This window comes from Carlito syrichta, unplaced genomic scaffold (assembly GCF_000164805.1).
Source record: "Carlito syrichta isolate Samal-C Ts95f unplaced genomic scaffold, Tarsius_syrichta-2.0.1 Scaffold313204, whole genome shotgun sequence".
Classification (NCBI taxonomy): domain Eukaryota; kingdom Metazoa; phylum Chordata; class Mammalia; order Primates; family Tarsiidae; genus Carlito; species Carlito syrichta.
In genome coordinates this window covers 421,029-434,914 of record NW_007257300.1, presented here as the reverse complement: position 1 = coordinate 434,914, position 13,886 = coordinate 421,029, and the positions used below count along the sequence as shown (strand labels likewise).

At 36.5% G+C, this 13,886-nt stretch overlaps 1 protein-coding gene and 1 pseudogene across 2 annotated transcripts in view; one reads left to right on the top strand and one right to left on the bottom strand.

The window, feature by feature from the left end:
- ROCK1 (Rho associated coiled-coil containing protein kinase 1) overlaps positions 1 to 13,886 on the top strand; it is a 160,560-nt gene that overhangs the window by 76,679 nt on the left and 69,995 nt on the right. For both annotated transcript variants that reach the window (XM_008070238.2, XM_008070237.1), the window contains exons 10-11: positions 5,740 to 5,899; positions 11,164 to 11,224. In XM_008070238.2, the coding sequence (XP_008068429.1) occupies positions 5,740 to 5,899; positions 11,164 to 11,224 (221 nt within the window). The remainder of the gene's footprint in view (positions 1 to 5,739; positions 5,900 to 11,163; positions 11,225 to 13,886) is intronic.
- Positions 7,101 to 7,686, bottom strand: LOC103272762 (annotated as a pseudogene).

The following is a 13,886-nucleotide window of genomic DNA, read 5'->3' as shown; positions in this document are numbered from 1 at the left end:
CCTAGAAGTGGAATTGCTGATCATAGGTAATTCTATGTTTAATTTTTTCGAGGAATTGCCATACTGTTATCCATAGTGACTGCACTGTTTTACATTCTTACCGGCAATACACATGGGTCCAGTTTCTCCACATCTTCTCTAACACTTGATCTTTTTGTTTTTTAATGGTAGCCAACCTAATGGATAAGGAATCTTGTCTTATTGTGGTTTTGATCTGCATTGCCCTAATGACTAGGGATGGTAAACATCTTTTCAGGTACTTGTTGACCACCTGTGTATGTTCTATTAAGAAATTTCTGTTAAAGTCTTTTGCCCACTTTTGAATTAAGTGTTTTGGGGATTTTTGGTTGTTGAGTTGTAGCAATTTTTGTTGGTTGGTTGGTTGGTTGGTTTTTGTCAGTGCCTTACTCTGTTGCCCAGGTTGGAGTGAAGTGACATGATCATGGCTTACTGCAGCATCTAAGTCCTAGGCTCAAGTGATACTCCTACGTCAGCCTTCTGACTAGCTGGGACTACAGGAACATACCACCACACTAGCTATTATTATTATTCTTTGATTTTATTTTATTTTATTTTATTTTATTTTGTAGAGACACGACTTCACTATGCTGGTCTCAAACTCCTGGGATCAAGCGATCCTCCTGCCTCTGCCTCCCAAAATGCTGGGTATAAACCATTGTGCCTGCCCATATAGGAGTTCTTTTTTTTTTTTTTTGAGTTGGAGACTCACTCTGTCGCCCAGACTGAAGTGCAGTGGCTGCTCCCGGCCACCGCAGCCTCGACCTGCTGGGCTCCGGTGATCCTTCCGCCTCAGCCTTCCAGGTAGCTGGAATTACAGGCATGCGCTACCACGCCCGGCTGATTTTTTTATTTATTGTAGAGATGAGGTCTTGCTGCCCGGGTGGGTCTCGAACCCGTGGGCTCAGGCAATCCACTCACCTCAGCCTCCCAAAGGCACGGGATTACAGGCTGAGCCACTGAGCCCGGCCAAGAGTTCTTTATATATTCTGGATATTAATCCCTTATCAGATATATGTTTTGCAAATATTTTCTTCCATTCTTTGAGTTGTCTTTTCACTCTGTTGATTGTGCTTTGATGCATAAAAGGTTTTAATTTTGATGAAATCCCATTTATCTCCTTTTTCTTTTGTTTCCTGTGTTTTGGGTTCCACATTTGAGAAATCATTGCCAAATTCATTGTCATGAAGCTTTTCCCCATGTTTTCTTCTAAGAATTTTACGGTTTTAGCTACTATGCTTAGGGCTTTAACCCATCGTGAGTTAATTTTTTGTGTGTGGTGGGTAGTAAGGGTCCAATTTTATTCTTTTGTATGTTTGAGTAGCATATAAAAGCCTTCTGTACAGATCCAAGCTGCCCCCTCTATGTTGATACTGTCACAGATTAAATCTTTATGTATTATGTGTTCATTAAAATAAGTTTATAATTATTATTTTCTTTTTATTTCAGTAGCTTTAGGGGATACAAATAGTTTTTGGTTGGTTACGTTGTATAGTTGGGAAGAAGTGTGCTCACCATCCCCACCTGTGCCCATTGTTCCCGTTAGATGATTTTTCATCTCTCCACCCCTTCCCCTCCTCCCCTTCTGAGTCTCCAATATCCATTATATCATTCTGTATACCTTTGCAGATCCTTAGTTTAGCTTCCACTTATAAGTGAGAACATGGGATGTTTGATTTGCTATTCCTATGTTGGTTCACTTAGGATAATGCTCTCCAATTCCTTCCAAGTTGATGTGATGACATTATTCTATTCTTTTTGACAGCTGGATGGTATTCCATTGTACATATATACCACATGGGCATTATCCACTGATTGACTGATGGGCATTTAGGTGACTCCACATCTTTGCAATTGTGCATTGTGCTGCAATGAACGTGAGGGAGCAGGTGTCTTTTATATAACAACATCTGTTCCTTTGCTAGATACATAGTGGTGGGATTGCTGGGTCAAATGGTAGATCTACTTTTAGTTCTTTGAGAAATCTCCATACCAATTTCTATATTGGTTATACAAATTTACACACCTACCAGCAGTGTATAAGCATTCCTTTTCCTCAGCATCCTCACCAGCATCTGTTGTTTTTTGATGTTTTTAAATAATGGCCATTCTGACTCTGGAGTAAGGGAGGGGAATAGAACTCAAGCACCTTACCAATGTGTACTGTTGGCTACCCCAGTGGGCATAGGAGGGAGTCCCTGGCCACTGAGGTCATGCTGCTGTGTAGGATGGGCACAGAAAAGTTTACATGGGGAGTTAGGGGTTGCTATGGCAATGAGTTTCACTCAGGACCTCAAGTGTTCTTATGGCAACCTGCCCCAGGCAGGAACTGTCTGCCTGTGGCATTTGCCCTTGGGGCCCATCCCCTCCCAGACCGGATAGATAGCAGCTACCAGCAAGGGTTGAGTTCCTGGGACTTTTTTTTTTTTTCTGCACCACCTCACAAGGGTTTCAGTAGAGCACAGCTGTGGGTTAGTCAGTTTCCCATGAGGAACTGGAGTCCTGCAAGGCTCAAGACCTTCCAAGTCTGTGGCAGGAGCACAGAGCTCCTGAATTTCCCTCACTTGCCTTCCCCCACTGTGTCTGGAGCCTGCCAGTGGTCTGTGTTGTGATCTAGAGGAGAGTCTGGCTAGTTCCAACCCAGATCAATTGATTTCTTTTCTTCTTTGAACTGTGTGGTTATTAGCCCTTCTTTGATGAGTTGTGGGATATACTGCTGGTCTTTTTTTTTTCCTGTGTGCTGAGGAAACTGTCTACTTGGCTTATTTCATAGGATAAACACACTCTAGCTGCCTTATTTTGGTCACCTTTTATATGGGGGAGAAAAAGCAGAGTTTCAAACTAAAAATACAATAATATTGGCTTTTATATTTATCTACCTTTATTAATGTTATCTTTTTTCTTCATACGACTTTGAGTTAGAGCAGTTTGATGTTATGGTGTGTGATTACAACGTGTCTTCACGTGGACTTTTTGGAGTTTTTCCTAGTTGGCATTTAGCTTCTGGGGTGTGTAGATTCATGTGTTTTTGTTATATTTTAGAAGAGTTTGGCCATTATTTCTTCAAATATTCTTTTTTCTTTTTTGAGTTGGAGTCTCACTCTGTCACTCAGACTGGAGTGCGGTGGCTGCTCCCAGCCGCTGCAACCTCGACCTGCTGGGCTCTGGCGATCCTTCCGCCTCAGCCTTCCAAGTAGCTGGAACTACAGGTGTGCGCTACGACTCCAGACTAATTTTTGATTCATTGTAGAGATGAGGTCTCGCCAAGTTGCTCAGGTGGCTCTCAAACCCGCGGGTTCAGGCAATCCACTCACCTTGACCTCCCAAAGCTCTGGGATTATAGGCAGAGCCACCGAGCCCGGCCTTCTTCAAATATTCTTTCTGCCGCTTTCTTTTCCTTTCCTTTTAGAACTCTAATAATGTATATGTTGGTCTGATTGATGGTCTGCCACAATTTCCTTAGACTTTATTAACTCTTTCATTCTTTTTCTTTCCTTTCCTCGCGCTTGATAATTTCAAGTTCACTGGTTCTTTCCTCTACCTATTCAAATCTTCTGTTAAACCCCTCTGTTGAATTTTTTATTTCAGCTATTGTATTTTTCAGTGCTAGAATTTCTGTTTGGTTTCATTTTTTAAAATCTCTTTTGTGATTTTTTTAGAAAAATCTTAAGACATCATCTTCCTGTTTCTTTGTCCATAGTATCCTTTATTAATTTTATAACTCTTCCAGGATTTTCCCCACTTGTGTCTCAAAATTTAAACAGAATTTGTCTCATTTTAAAACTACTCTGAAATGGTATGTAATCTATGAAAAGATTTGGTTAATTGGAAAATGCAACACACTTACTCTACTTCTCTTTAAAATCTTTCTTCTGGATAATTTAAAGCATGTTTTCTCTGCCTCAGCAATTGACCAGTTAAATTTTTTTTTTGTGGTAGCTGTCTTGAATATTAGCGGATCCCTGGACTTTACTCTTCAGTTGCTAGTAACACTTCTCCTCCATTGTGACAACTAAAAATATACTCAGACATTGCTGAGTGTCCCTGTAGGCAAAATGACCTTGATTTGAGAACCACTATTTTAGTTAGATTTATGCTAAGACTGTAATTATCTACTTCCCAATAGGCTGCAACCTTTTGGCTTTTTCTCCCCTCATTTTACAAATTAGACATTTATTACTAGGACGCTAGCGTTGTCTAGTCAGGCAGTTCTCCTGTCCATTAAGGAAAGTGAATGATGGGAAAGCTACTTTCTCACTCTGTTGTTACTGTTGGTTAGTACTGTAGCTTCATTAGGCTAAATGTATTGTTTCATTCTTTAAATGTATCTTTAAATGTGTTTAAGTGTGTCTGAGATTGCACAATAGTTATCTCTTGCCTGAATTACCCAGATGATTCAAAAGAAAAATTTTCCCTTTATGTTGTTTTTTTATTTGCTTGCTCATCTTTTTAAAAGAAACATGAGATGATTGTATCTCAAATAAGTTTTTAATATTTTGATTATAATAATTCAGTGGTGTTTTACTATACTGTAGTATCATTTATTTATTTGTTTGTTTGTTTGTTTCTGAATCAGACTCTGTTGCCCAAACTGAAGTGCAGAGGCGCACATGGCTACCGAAGCCTTGGTCTGTTGGGCTCAGGCAGTCCTTCCACCTCAGTCTTCCAAGTGGCTATAACTATAGACATGCACCACCACACCCAGCTAATTATTTTTATTTATTGTAGAGACAAGGTCTGCCAAGTTGTCCAGACTGATCTTGAACCCCTGGGCTCAGGCAATCCTCTTGCCTCTGCCTTCCAAAATGCTGGGATTACAGGTGTGAGCCAATGCACCTGGGAGTATCTTTAAAAAAATTATCTTAAAATTTATTTTTAGGTGTACCCCTGGTAATATATTCAACCTCCAAAAGAAGGTATTAGTAATACTAGTTTCCTGTGGTATTTTCTCCTGTATTATGAAAATTTAAACATTGTCATGTATGGTTTATGATATTAAATATACGTAAGACTTGTTCTTTATTAAGTTTATAATTCTGGAAGATGCTATGTCAATTTTTTGTATCCATGCCCTTTTTTCTTAAGACCTATATCATAAATGTCTCACTGGATTTTTCCTTAATCACTTGATTCTGGAGGTAGTCAAAAATACAATTCAAAGTCCTTTGTTTCTTGTGCTTAATCTTATGGAGATATTGGGGTTAGGGAGAGGAGTATTAACCAACTAGATGCTAAGTGAATGAAAATATTTCAGTACCAAATTATTATGTCCAGGAAACTAAGAAGTAACCTTGATTTCTGGTTTTCTGTAGAGCAGGTTAACAAAAACATACTGTATTTGAAACTAACCAACTTTTTTTAGTACAGTTTGTTATGCTATGGTTTCTGAAAAGTCTTTTCTGTAGTCTCAAATGTTTTTTGTATTTTCTACCTTGGTGTATTCTAAAACCTTAATAATATTTGACTTGTAGTATTCAAGGTAAACATGAGTTGTACATAATTATAGGTGGTTTTGAAGAAATGTTTCTTGGAATTACATAATAATATCAGTTCATTTTTAATCCTAGTAAAACTTAATAAAATAGAGTGTGACCCATGAGGAATTTGTAGTTCACTAGCTATTTATAAGAGAGAAACCATCACTAGTTGGTGTGGAATCCTTGCTTCACTTTATTTGTATAGTGAATTTGAAGTGAACAGCTAATTTTGTTTCTGTTTTAGCTGTGGCACCAGTTGTACCTGATTTAAGTAGTGACATTGATACTAGTAATTTTGATGACTTGGAAGAAGATAAAGGAGATGAAGAAACATTCCCTATTCCTAAAGCTTTTGTTGGCAATCAACTGCCTTTTGTAGGATTTACATATTATAGCAATCGTAGGTAAGTATGCTAAACAGTGATTTTAGGAGTAAATGCTATTTTTTTTTGTCTTGGTTTTTTTTTTTTTTTTTTTGATTTGTTTAAAATCATTTTCAAGTAGATTTAGTGGTATATAAAGATATGTTTTATTATATTATGGCATTTTCCAGTGATGCATGGTATTTCCAGTATTTCATATTTAATTTTTTAGAATCATTTATGTTCAGGATTTTATATTTCAAAATTTTTTTTGTTAAACTGTATGCTGTATATTCTCAAGTTACAACAATTAATAGGTCAAAAGATGCTGTTAATACTGATATTTCAGTTAATACTTTTATGTATGTATGTATTTATTTTCTAATTTTTCTGAAAACTGTTTTACATATGAAAAGGTGACCAGGTATACTTGGAAATTTAAAGCATAGCATGTACATTGCAGGGGGAAAAGGAGAAAACCTTTTGTCATAGTATTAGGCAAAAATGTATCTCAGTTCACTTGATAAAGTTGGATGTCCTCCTTGAATCAGGCTCGAGCAGAACACTTAGTGAAAGGGGACTCTGGATGGGGACAGGAGACCAGGAGAAAAGGAGAACCAGGTCCCACACAGTGCTGAACCATCTGTGCCACCCTCAAGCGCCACCCCACAGCCCCAGATGCAGGATGTACCAGAACGGTCCCCAGATGGTGCTGCCTTCACCGCTGGGTGTATCTGATGGTCGTAACGCACTGAGAAAAGCATTGACCAGTAAATTCAAAACTAGTAAATTGAATTTAAGAAATATTTGGAAGGCTGAGACGGAAGGATCACCAGAGTCCAGCAGATCGAGGCTGCAGTGGCCAGGATCGGCCACTGCACTCCAGTCTGGGCGACAGAGTGAGACTCCAACTCAAAAAAAAAAAAAAAAAGAAAGTTATGGAAATGTCTGTCATACACACATATATAAGGACTCCTATTTACCTAATTAGAGTTGATTATACAACAGACATTACTATTTTCAGAAAGGTCTGTTCTCTACACTGGCATGGTTAAAGAAAAGAGAATTGTCTAATTATGTTTTTGATTTTACACTTTCAAAAGGGACAGGGAATAGAGAGATAAGGTGTGACTAATTGCCCAAGGCCAGGGCCCCTCAAGTACAAAAGCAGACTTCTCTGATTCGAGGTCCATTGAAATCCTGGGGAAGTTTCTGTGCCAGAGCTGCTTACACTTTATGTCATTGCTGGTAACATAAACCAGGACATCGGAGGAATTCCTGCTATTGATGTATCGATAGCAGTTCCAAACACAGCTTATCAAGTAACCCTTAAACGTCAAGATAGTACTAATAAACAGAAGAATAATAAGGACCAAACAGGTAGGATTCACCGACATAATGTTATCTCTGTAGGGAAAATTAGGAGGCAGTTGTCGTATTCCTGAATGGATTTTGGATAAACAAGCACAGTGCTTGTGACCAAGGTGTTCAGGGAAAAATCGAAGATCTGGTAACAGAAGAATGGATTTCCCAATCCAGTCTGCGTGTTGCTTGTTTGCCTCATAAGTAGTCATTGTATATATCAGGATCATGAGACAAAAAATAACAATGCACATATTGGCATTGCCCATAAACTCAAAATCAGCTCCCAGTTCAGAACTTGAAAAGTGATACTGATTCGGATCAGCCAGGGCGCTCAATAAAATCAACGGCACCATGGCACTGATGATTAGGTACCAGATGCGGAGCAGGATGGTGCCAGTACGGACATGGCAGCACAGGCAGCCCCTGTTGGAGTAGAATCGTGTCCAGGATGTGACCATCTGCATGGTTCTGGAGGCCGGTATAGTGGTGTCAGCGTGCCCCCAAGTTTTCAGGAGCGCAGACCGTGTGGCCTGGGGCCTACCGAACACTACTGCAGGCTGCTGGGCCGCTCCACTTGTGACCCTACCCGCCTGCTGACCTGCCTGGCTCTGCGCTCCCCTGAGAGCTCCGAGCAGCTCAATATTTTTGTTTAAAGAGTTATAGTTTATAATACATTTTAGAACAGTATATGGACATTTCTAGCATTTGATAACATCACTATCTTGATGTTATCAAAGGCCTATAATTTTTAGCTCTTGAAAAATTGGTTCCTTTCAAAACCCACTTTAATTCACTGTTATAACATGTAATATTACCTACAGTGTGACTTTAGACAAATAACTTTAACCTTTTGTGCCTCTATTTTCAAAAATATGCATGATGATGATAATACTTGTCTCAGAGACTTGTAAAGTTTAAGTAAATCAAAACACAGTAAAGCTCTTATAACAGTGCTTTACATGGAATAAACACTCATTGCTAGCTATCATTATCATTAAAATGAGCAAATGTTAGCTCTAGTCTGATGTACCTAGATATAAGTTAAACATGTAACATTAATTTAGTGTGCTGAGCATTCATTCGGTGAATATATTTGATGACTTACTCTTTGTCATGTATATACTAACCATCAAGGTGCATGGAGAAGGATGAATAAGATATAGTACCTTCTCTTGAGATGCTCATGTCCTAGTGAGGAAATGGATAAATTGTAGAGTATAGGTTGGTAAGTACTACGTAGTAGAAATTCAAACAAAGTGCCATATTAATATAATACAGTGACTCATATAGCAGCACTTACTGGATGTGTTAAATCTACTTACTATTATTTTTAATTACCTCAAAATATATCCTTTCAATTATACTGTATTGGAGTGATAGCAGATAACTGATTTACTTGAAGTAATTATTAAATTTGAAGTTAGTACAGCTAATCTTATTTTAAAGTGAAGGGTCTTGTTATTTTAGTATAAGTATTTTTTTAATAAGAGCAATTCAGGTCATTTTTAGAAAACCGACAATTTAGTCCTGCTTTTTGAAAATTCTCCAATAATCTGTAAAACAGTAATAAATACTTTTTGTTGCATCACCAGTGAGGTAGCACTTGAGTTGTGACTCTTGGAAAAGCCCAAATATTTCATCCTTTTTGTCCCTCTAACACTTTATAAGTTTAATTTTGTATCTATTTTATATTAACATACATAGAAGAGCTTCTGGATGGTTTTTACTGAAGCATTCTTTCATTTTTTTGTATTTTTTCAACTACTCTTTAACTTGACTTATGAAATGCTCAATATGTTGATATAAACAGCCCTCAGTGTTTTTGGATTTTCTGTACTAGAGTCCAGCAATTAATGGCTTCATATAGGTTTCTCTGTACAAAGGTAGTCTTGAGTTAAATAAACAATAGTTATACCATTTGTCCTATGTTGTCATGCACTTAATTATGTTCTCTGGTTTTTTCCTTGTATTCATGCTTCATGTCCCAAACTAATGTTTAAGTTTCTTAAAAGTTGAAATTTTACTATGTTCTTAACTGTCACAGCCTTATTGACTAATAATACATGCAATATTGTTTAAGTAATTGCTGTCTATGAAGTAAAGGTGTGGTTGTTCCTAATAAAGAAAGAATCAGTAAAGTATTAACTAGCCTTATTGTAACAGATATGTATAATTTTGAGCATACTGATATGAAATAGAAAACTTCAGTTTTTTAGGGGTTTTTTTTGAGTCTAGGTGTGACTCTGCCCAGGCTGGAGTGCAGTGGCCCAATCAAAGCTCACCACAGCCTTGACCTAGGCTCTGGTGATCCTTCCTTCTTAGCTTACCTAGCAGCTGAGACTACAGGCATGTGCCACCATGCCCAGCCAATTTTGATTTTTTTTTTTTTTTTTTTTTTGTAGAGACAAAGTCTTGCTATGTTTTCCAGGTTGGTCTTGAACTCATGGGCTCAAGGTGTCCTCCTGCCTCGACCTCCCAGAGTGCTGGGATTGCAGATGTGAGCTACCATACCCAGCAAAATGGAAAACTTTTGCAATTCTTATCTCTGAAATTCAGATACTTTAGTTACCAAGAGCAGAGATCATTATTGCTTAAGTATAGCTGAATTAAACATGCTTTTTAAAATAGCCTTAATCTTTTAGCTACATTGCTAATATACTAGCTCATCTTTCAAAAAGTTACCTAAATTATAAGATTTTATGTAGAAACAACATAATATGCAAAAGACCTTAATAGAAAAAAGACAAAGTAGAAGAATTAATGGATGTGTGTAAGTGGTGTCCTTAAATTTTCCCTGCTGCATTCAGATAACTCTGTCTTACTAATTTTACAGAATGCAAAACATCAATTTCAGTTACATAGCATGTTAAATTTGATCTTACAGATCAAATAGTCTGACCTAATTTAGATTCCACTGGCATTGCTATATGCTTTTATTTACATTACATAAGCAGAATCTCACATTGAATTTCTGCAGTGCTTAATAGTAAATGGAATGAAATTATATTACATATAGAATATATACATTTGGTAGCTTAGAACATTTTTTTACATATATTATCTATTGAGACCTGTTTCACAATCTCATGAGACATCTAAAGAAGATCTCTAAATTTCACCAATAGTTTATACTTACATATAATTCTAACTTTACATTGAGTTAAAGAACTCTTTAAGGCTTGGAGTCCCAAAAGATTAGCACCTAGACTTTGGTTCTGTTATTTCAGTCATTTAGGCAAAAAACTTTTTTTTTTACTCAAAAATGACAATGTCATGCTTTGCAGGAGGATAGTTGGGTGCAGAGGAGGTGGATGTGCATGTGTCTATAGAAATCAGCAGGATTTTTTAATCCTCAATTCTTAAATCCAAAAAACTCTGAGAACGAAACTTTAAAAAAAAAAAAAATATATATATATATATATATATGTATATATATATATAATTTTTTTCATAGAGACATGGTATCGCTGTGTTTCCCAGAGTGGTCTTGAACTCCTAGGCTCAGGCAATTCTTCTGCCTCAGCTTTCTGAAGTACTGGGATTACAGACATGAGCCACTCTACCCAACCTGAAAACTGAGTAGTTTTTAGTTGTTTGGTGGCAAAAACTGTCATAACCTACTCTCATGGCTGAAAACCTGACCCGAACTATCTTGAGACTATTTATGACTTTTATTTATCCTACTTGATGTGAATATTCTTATGTGGCAAGAATATTAAGTCATATGATTACAGGCTGCTACTTTAGACCTAATTGAGGGTTTTATTTAACATATATATCATTTCTGAACTATGTTTATAAAATAATGGTGAACCTATACTTAATTCTTAAGAAACAGAGCTACTATAATATTGAACCTAAAATAGCATATATTACTTACTGTTGGTTGTTGTGAAATATTTAAGAATTTTTTTTCTTTTTTAAACTTTTCTTTCCCTCAGATACTTATCTTCAGCAAATCCTAATGATAACAGAACTAGCTCCAATGTCGATAAAAGCTTGGTAGGTATTTTTTTATTGTTAGTTTTTTAAAAATTGTTTTGTGGATAGTGTGTGTGCATGGTGTTGAGTAAACTTATATATTGCTTGTGAAGGTGTAGTTAGTAAACTTAGATTTTTATGGCACTTTTATCTGGTCTCCTCTCCAGACTGATTTTTTGCTTGAATATCAAATGGAATAATATATGTGGAAGCAGTTAGCAAACTCTAAATTGCTACACAGATTCACAGTGATTGTCTTTTTAGTTTTTGGAATTAGAAAAATATGATAAATCAGTGTATCGTTAAGGATCTTAATAGGAAAACAAATAATTCATTCAAAATATTTAAATGAAAGTTGTTTTCATGTGTGGTAAAATATATGAGGAGGGACTCCCCAAAAAGGGAATTTATTTATAAAGCATTCATATTCTTAACATGTTTAAACTCAGTCACCTTCAGAATACTGTCTGGTGCAACAAACCTTTTCCCACTGCTCAAAACAGTTTTGAACTCATCAATTTTGATGCCTTTTTCTGCTTCTGTCATTTTTTTGTTTCACTTCTTCTACATCATCAAAATGATTCCCTTTAAGGACTTTTTTAAATATGGGGAAACATAAAAAAATTGATTGGGGTGAGATTGGGTAAATAGGTCATTGCTGTTTGTGGTCAAAAACTGCTGAACAATCATCATGGTGTGGACAGCTTGTAGATCACCCATCATGAATGTACAAATGCATTGAAAGAATCTCAACAACAAAAAAATTAACTGTAGCCAAACAGCCTCTCACAATGCTAGCTAGTACACCAATGCTGATGGGTTCCTAGAACATTTACCTAGCAAGGGAAGCCTGTACTACAAGGGGCCCACCCTCCAAAAATAATTCTGGGTGTTTTGGGGTTGGTTCCCCTGGACATAAAATGATTAAAACGAATTTACCATTTTAACTACTTGTAAATGTTTACTTCAGTGACATTAAGCACCTTCACATAGTTCTGCAACATTCATCACTGTCATTCATCTCTAGAACTTTTTCATCATCACAAACTAAAAATCTGTACCCATTAAACAGTGACTCCTCATTTCACCACTACCCCTTCCCCACCCTGCCCCGGGCCTCATAACCACTATTCTACTCTTTGTCTCAATGAGTTTGACTATTATAGGTGCCTCATATAAATGGAATCATATAACATTTGTCCTTATGTGACTAGTTTATTTTATGTAGTATACTGTCTTCAGGGTTCATTCATGTTGTAGTCTGTCTTAGATTTTCCTTCCTTTTTAAGGCGGAATAATAGTCCATTGTGCATTTATACCATATTTTGTTTATGCATTCATTAAATGAAAAGAACGTAATTAAAGGACGATTAACATGCTGTGAACATCAGTAGAGGTCAGCAATAAAGTGTGCTAAAGCCCCCATTGTTTAACAATGAGAAGCCATTGCCCCTATACTGAAAAGCTTGACATCATAGAAGAGGCACATAGAACACTGCCAGAACCAAAGAAAAGTGTGGAGAGAATTAATATTTCATTTCTCTACCTTCTGATTTCCTGCGCTGAAACCAACCTTAAAAGCATAGGGCAACGGAACCCAGGTAATGGAGTCTGTAGATTTTAAGGCAAAAAAGAACAGAGGATGGATCTTCAAGGCTGGAGGGAGTTGGGGAAATGGAGAATAACCAGTATAGTCAGCATCATCTAATTTGTCCACTGAGAGTAAAATTACTCTAGGAAATAATTTTTAATTGTGAGTTCTTTCTATCGTTTATTTAGCTCATGCTCATGACACAGAAGGTTAAAAAAAAAAACTTACTTGCTTACATTTGAAAAAGTTGTTTTGGGTTAACCAGAACTTTTCTGAAAAATACCAGGAATAAATTATCTGTCCATTCTTAAGGCATTCTTTTAACTTTTTGTGTGCTATAGCCTGCGTGTTTTACCAGAGGAGGTAGCAACCATTGTTTAAAATCGCATATACTTTTTAAAAAATATATATTTACTCTTAAATGTAAGAGAGTATATGATAGAAAGGAAAAGAGAAAAAAGGAAGAAAACTATGTCAGTACCTTTTAGCTGTAATGGTCACCTTTCTCTTAAATTTTCATTGCAATAGAGTTGTTTGACAAGTTACTTAGCTAACAAGGGCTAAAAGTCTTTTAAATTAAAGCATCTTTTATGCGGGAAAGTAACAATAAGGAGTTGCTGTAACCCTGTTCTCACTGTATTATTTGTCTGTGGGGTTAGAGGTGCATTAGGACTTCAAAAATATTCAAAGGTTTCATGGTTTCTCTGGGCTGATTTTGTTCAGTGGTGATTGCTCTTAGTTTCTGTCAGTGACTGTTACCTTTTATCTTTTGCTCTGATAAGATCACAGGGGAAGATACTATTTATATTAACTTAGAGCTAATCAACTCTAATTAGTTGAACCAAATTAGTTGGACAAAAATCAACTAATTTAATTTTCAAGTCTTTCTTGAAAACCTTTTAGCAGAAATGCTGATGAACAACTTTGCAGCTGCCAAATACAATGAATAATTCTCAGTTCATATCTTATTTCTCTTTTTTGCTGTACTTAATGCTGACTACTCCCTCTTCTTTGGAACTTCAAGCTTTTATAAATCTTTCATGGTACCACTGTTTCTTCCTGCCTTTTTTAATTGTATCCATCTTTTAGTCC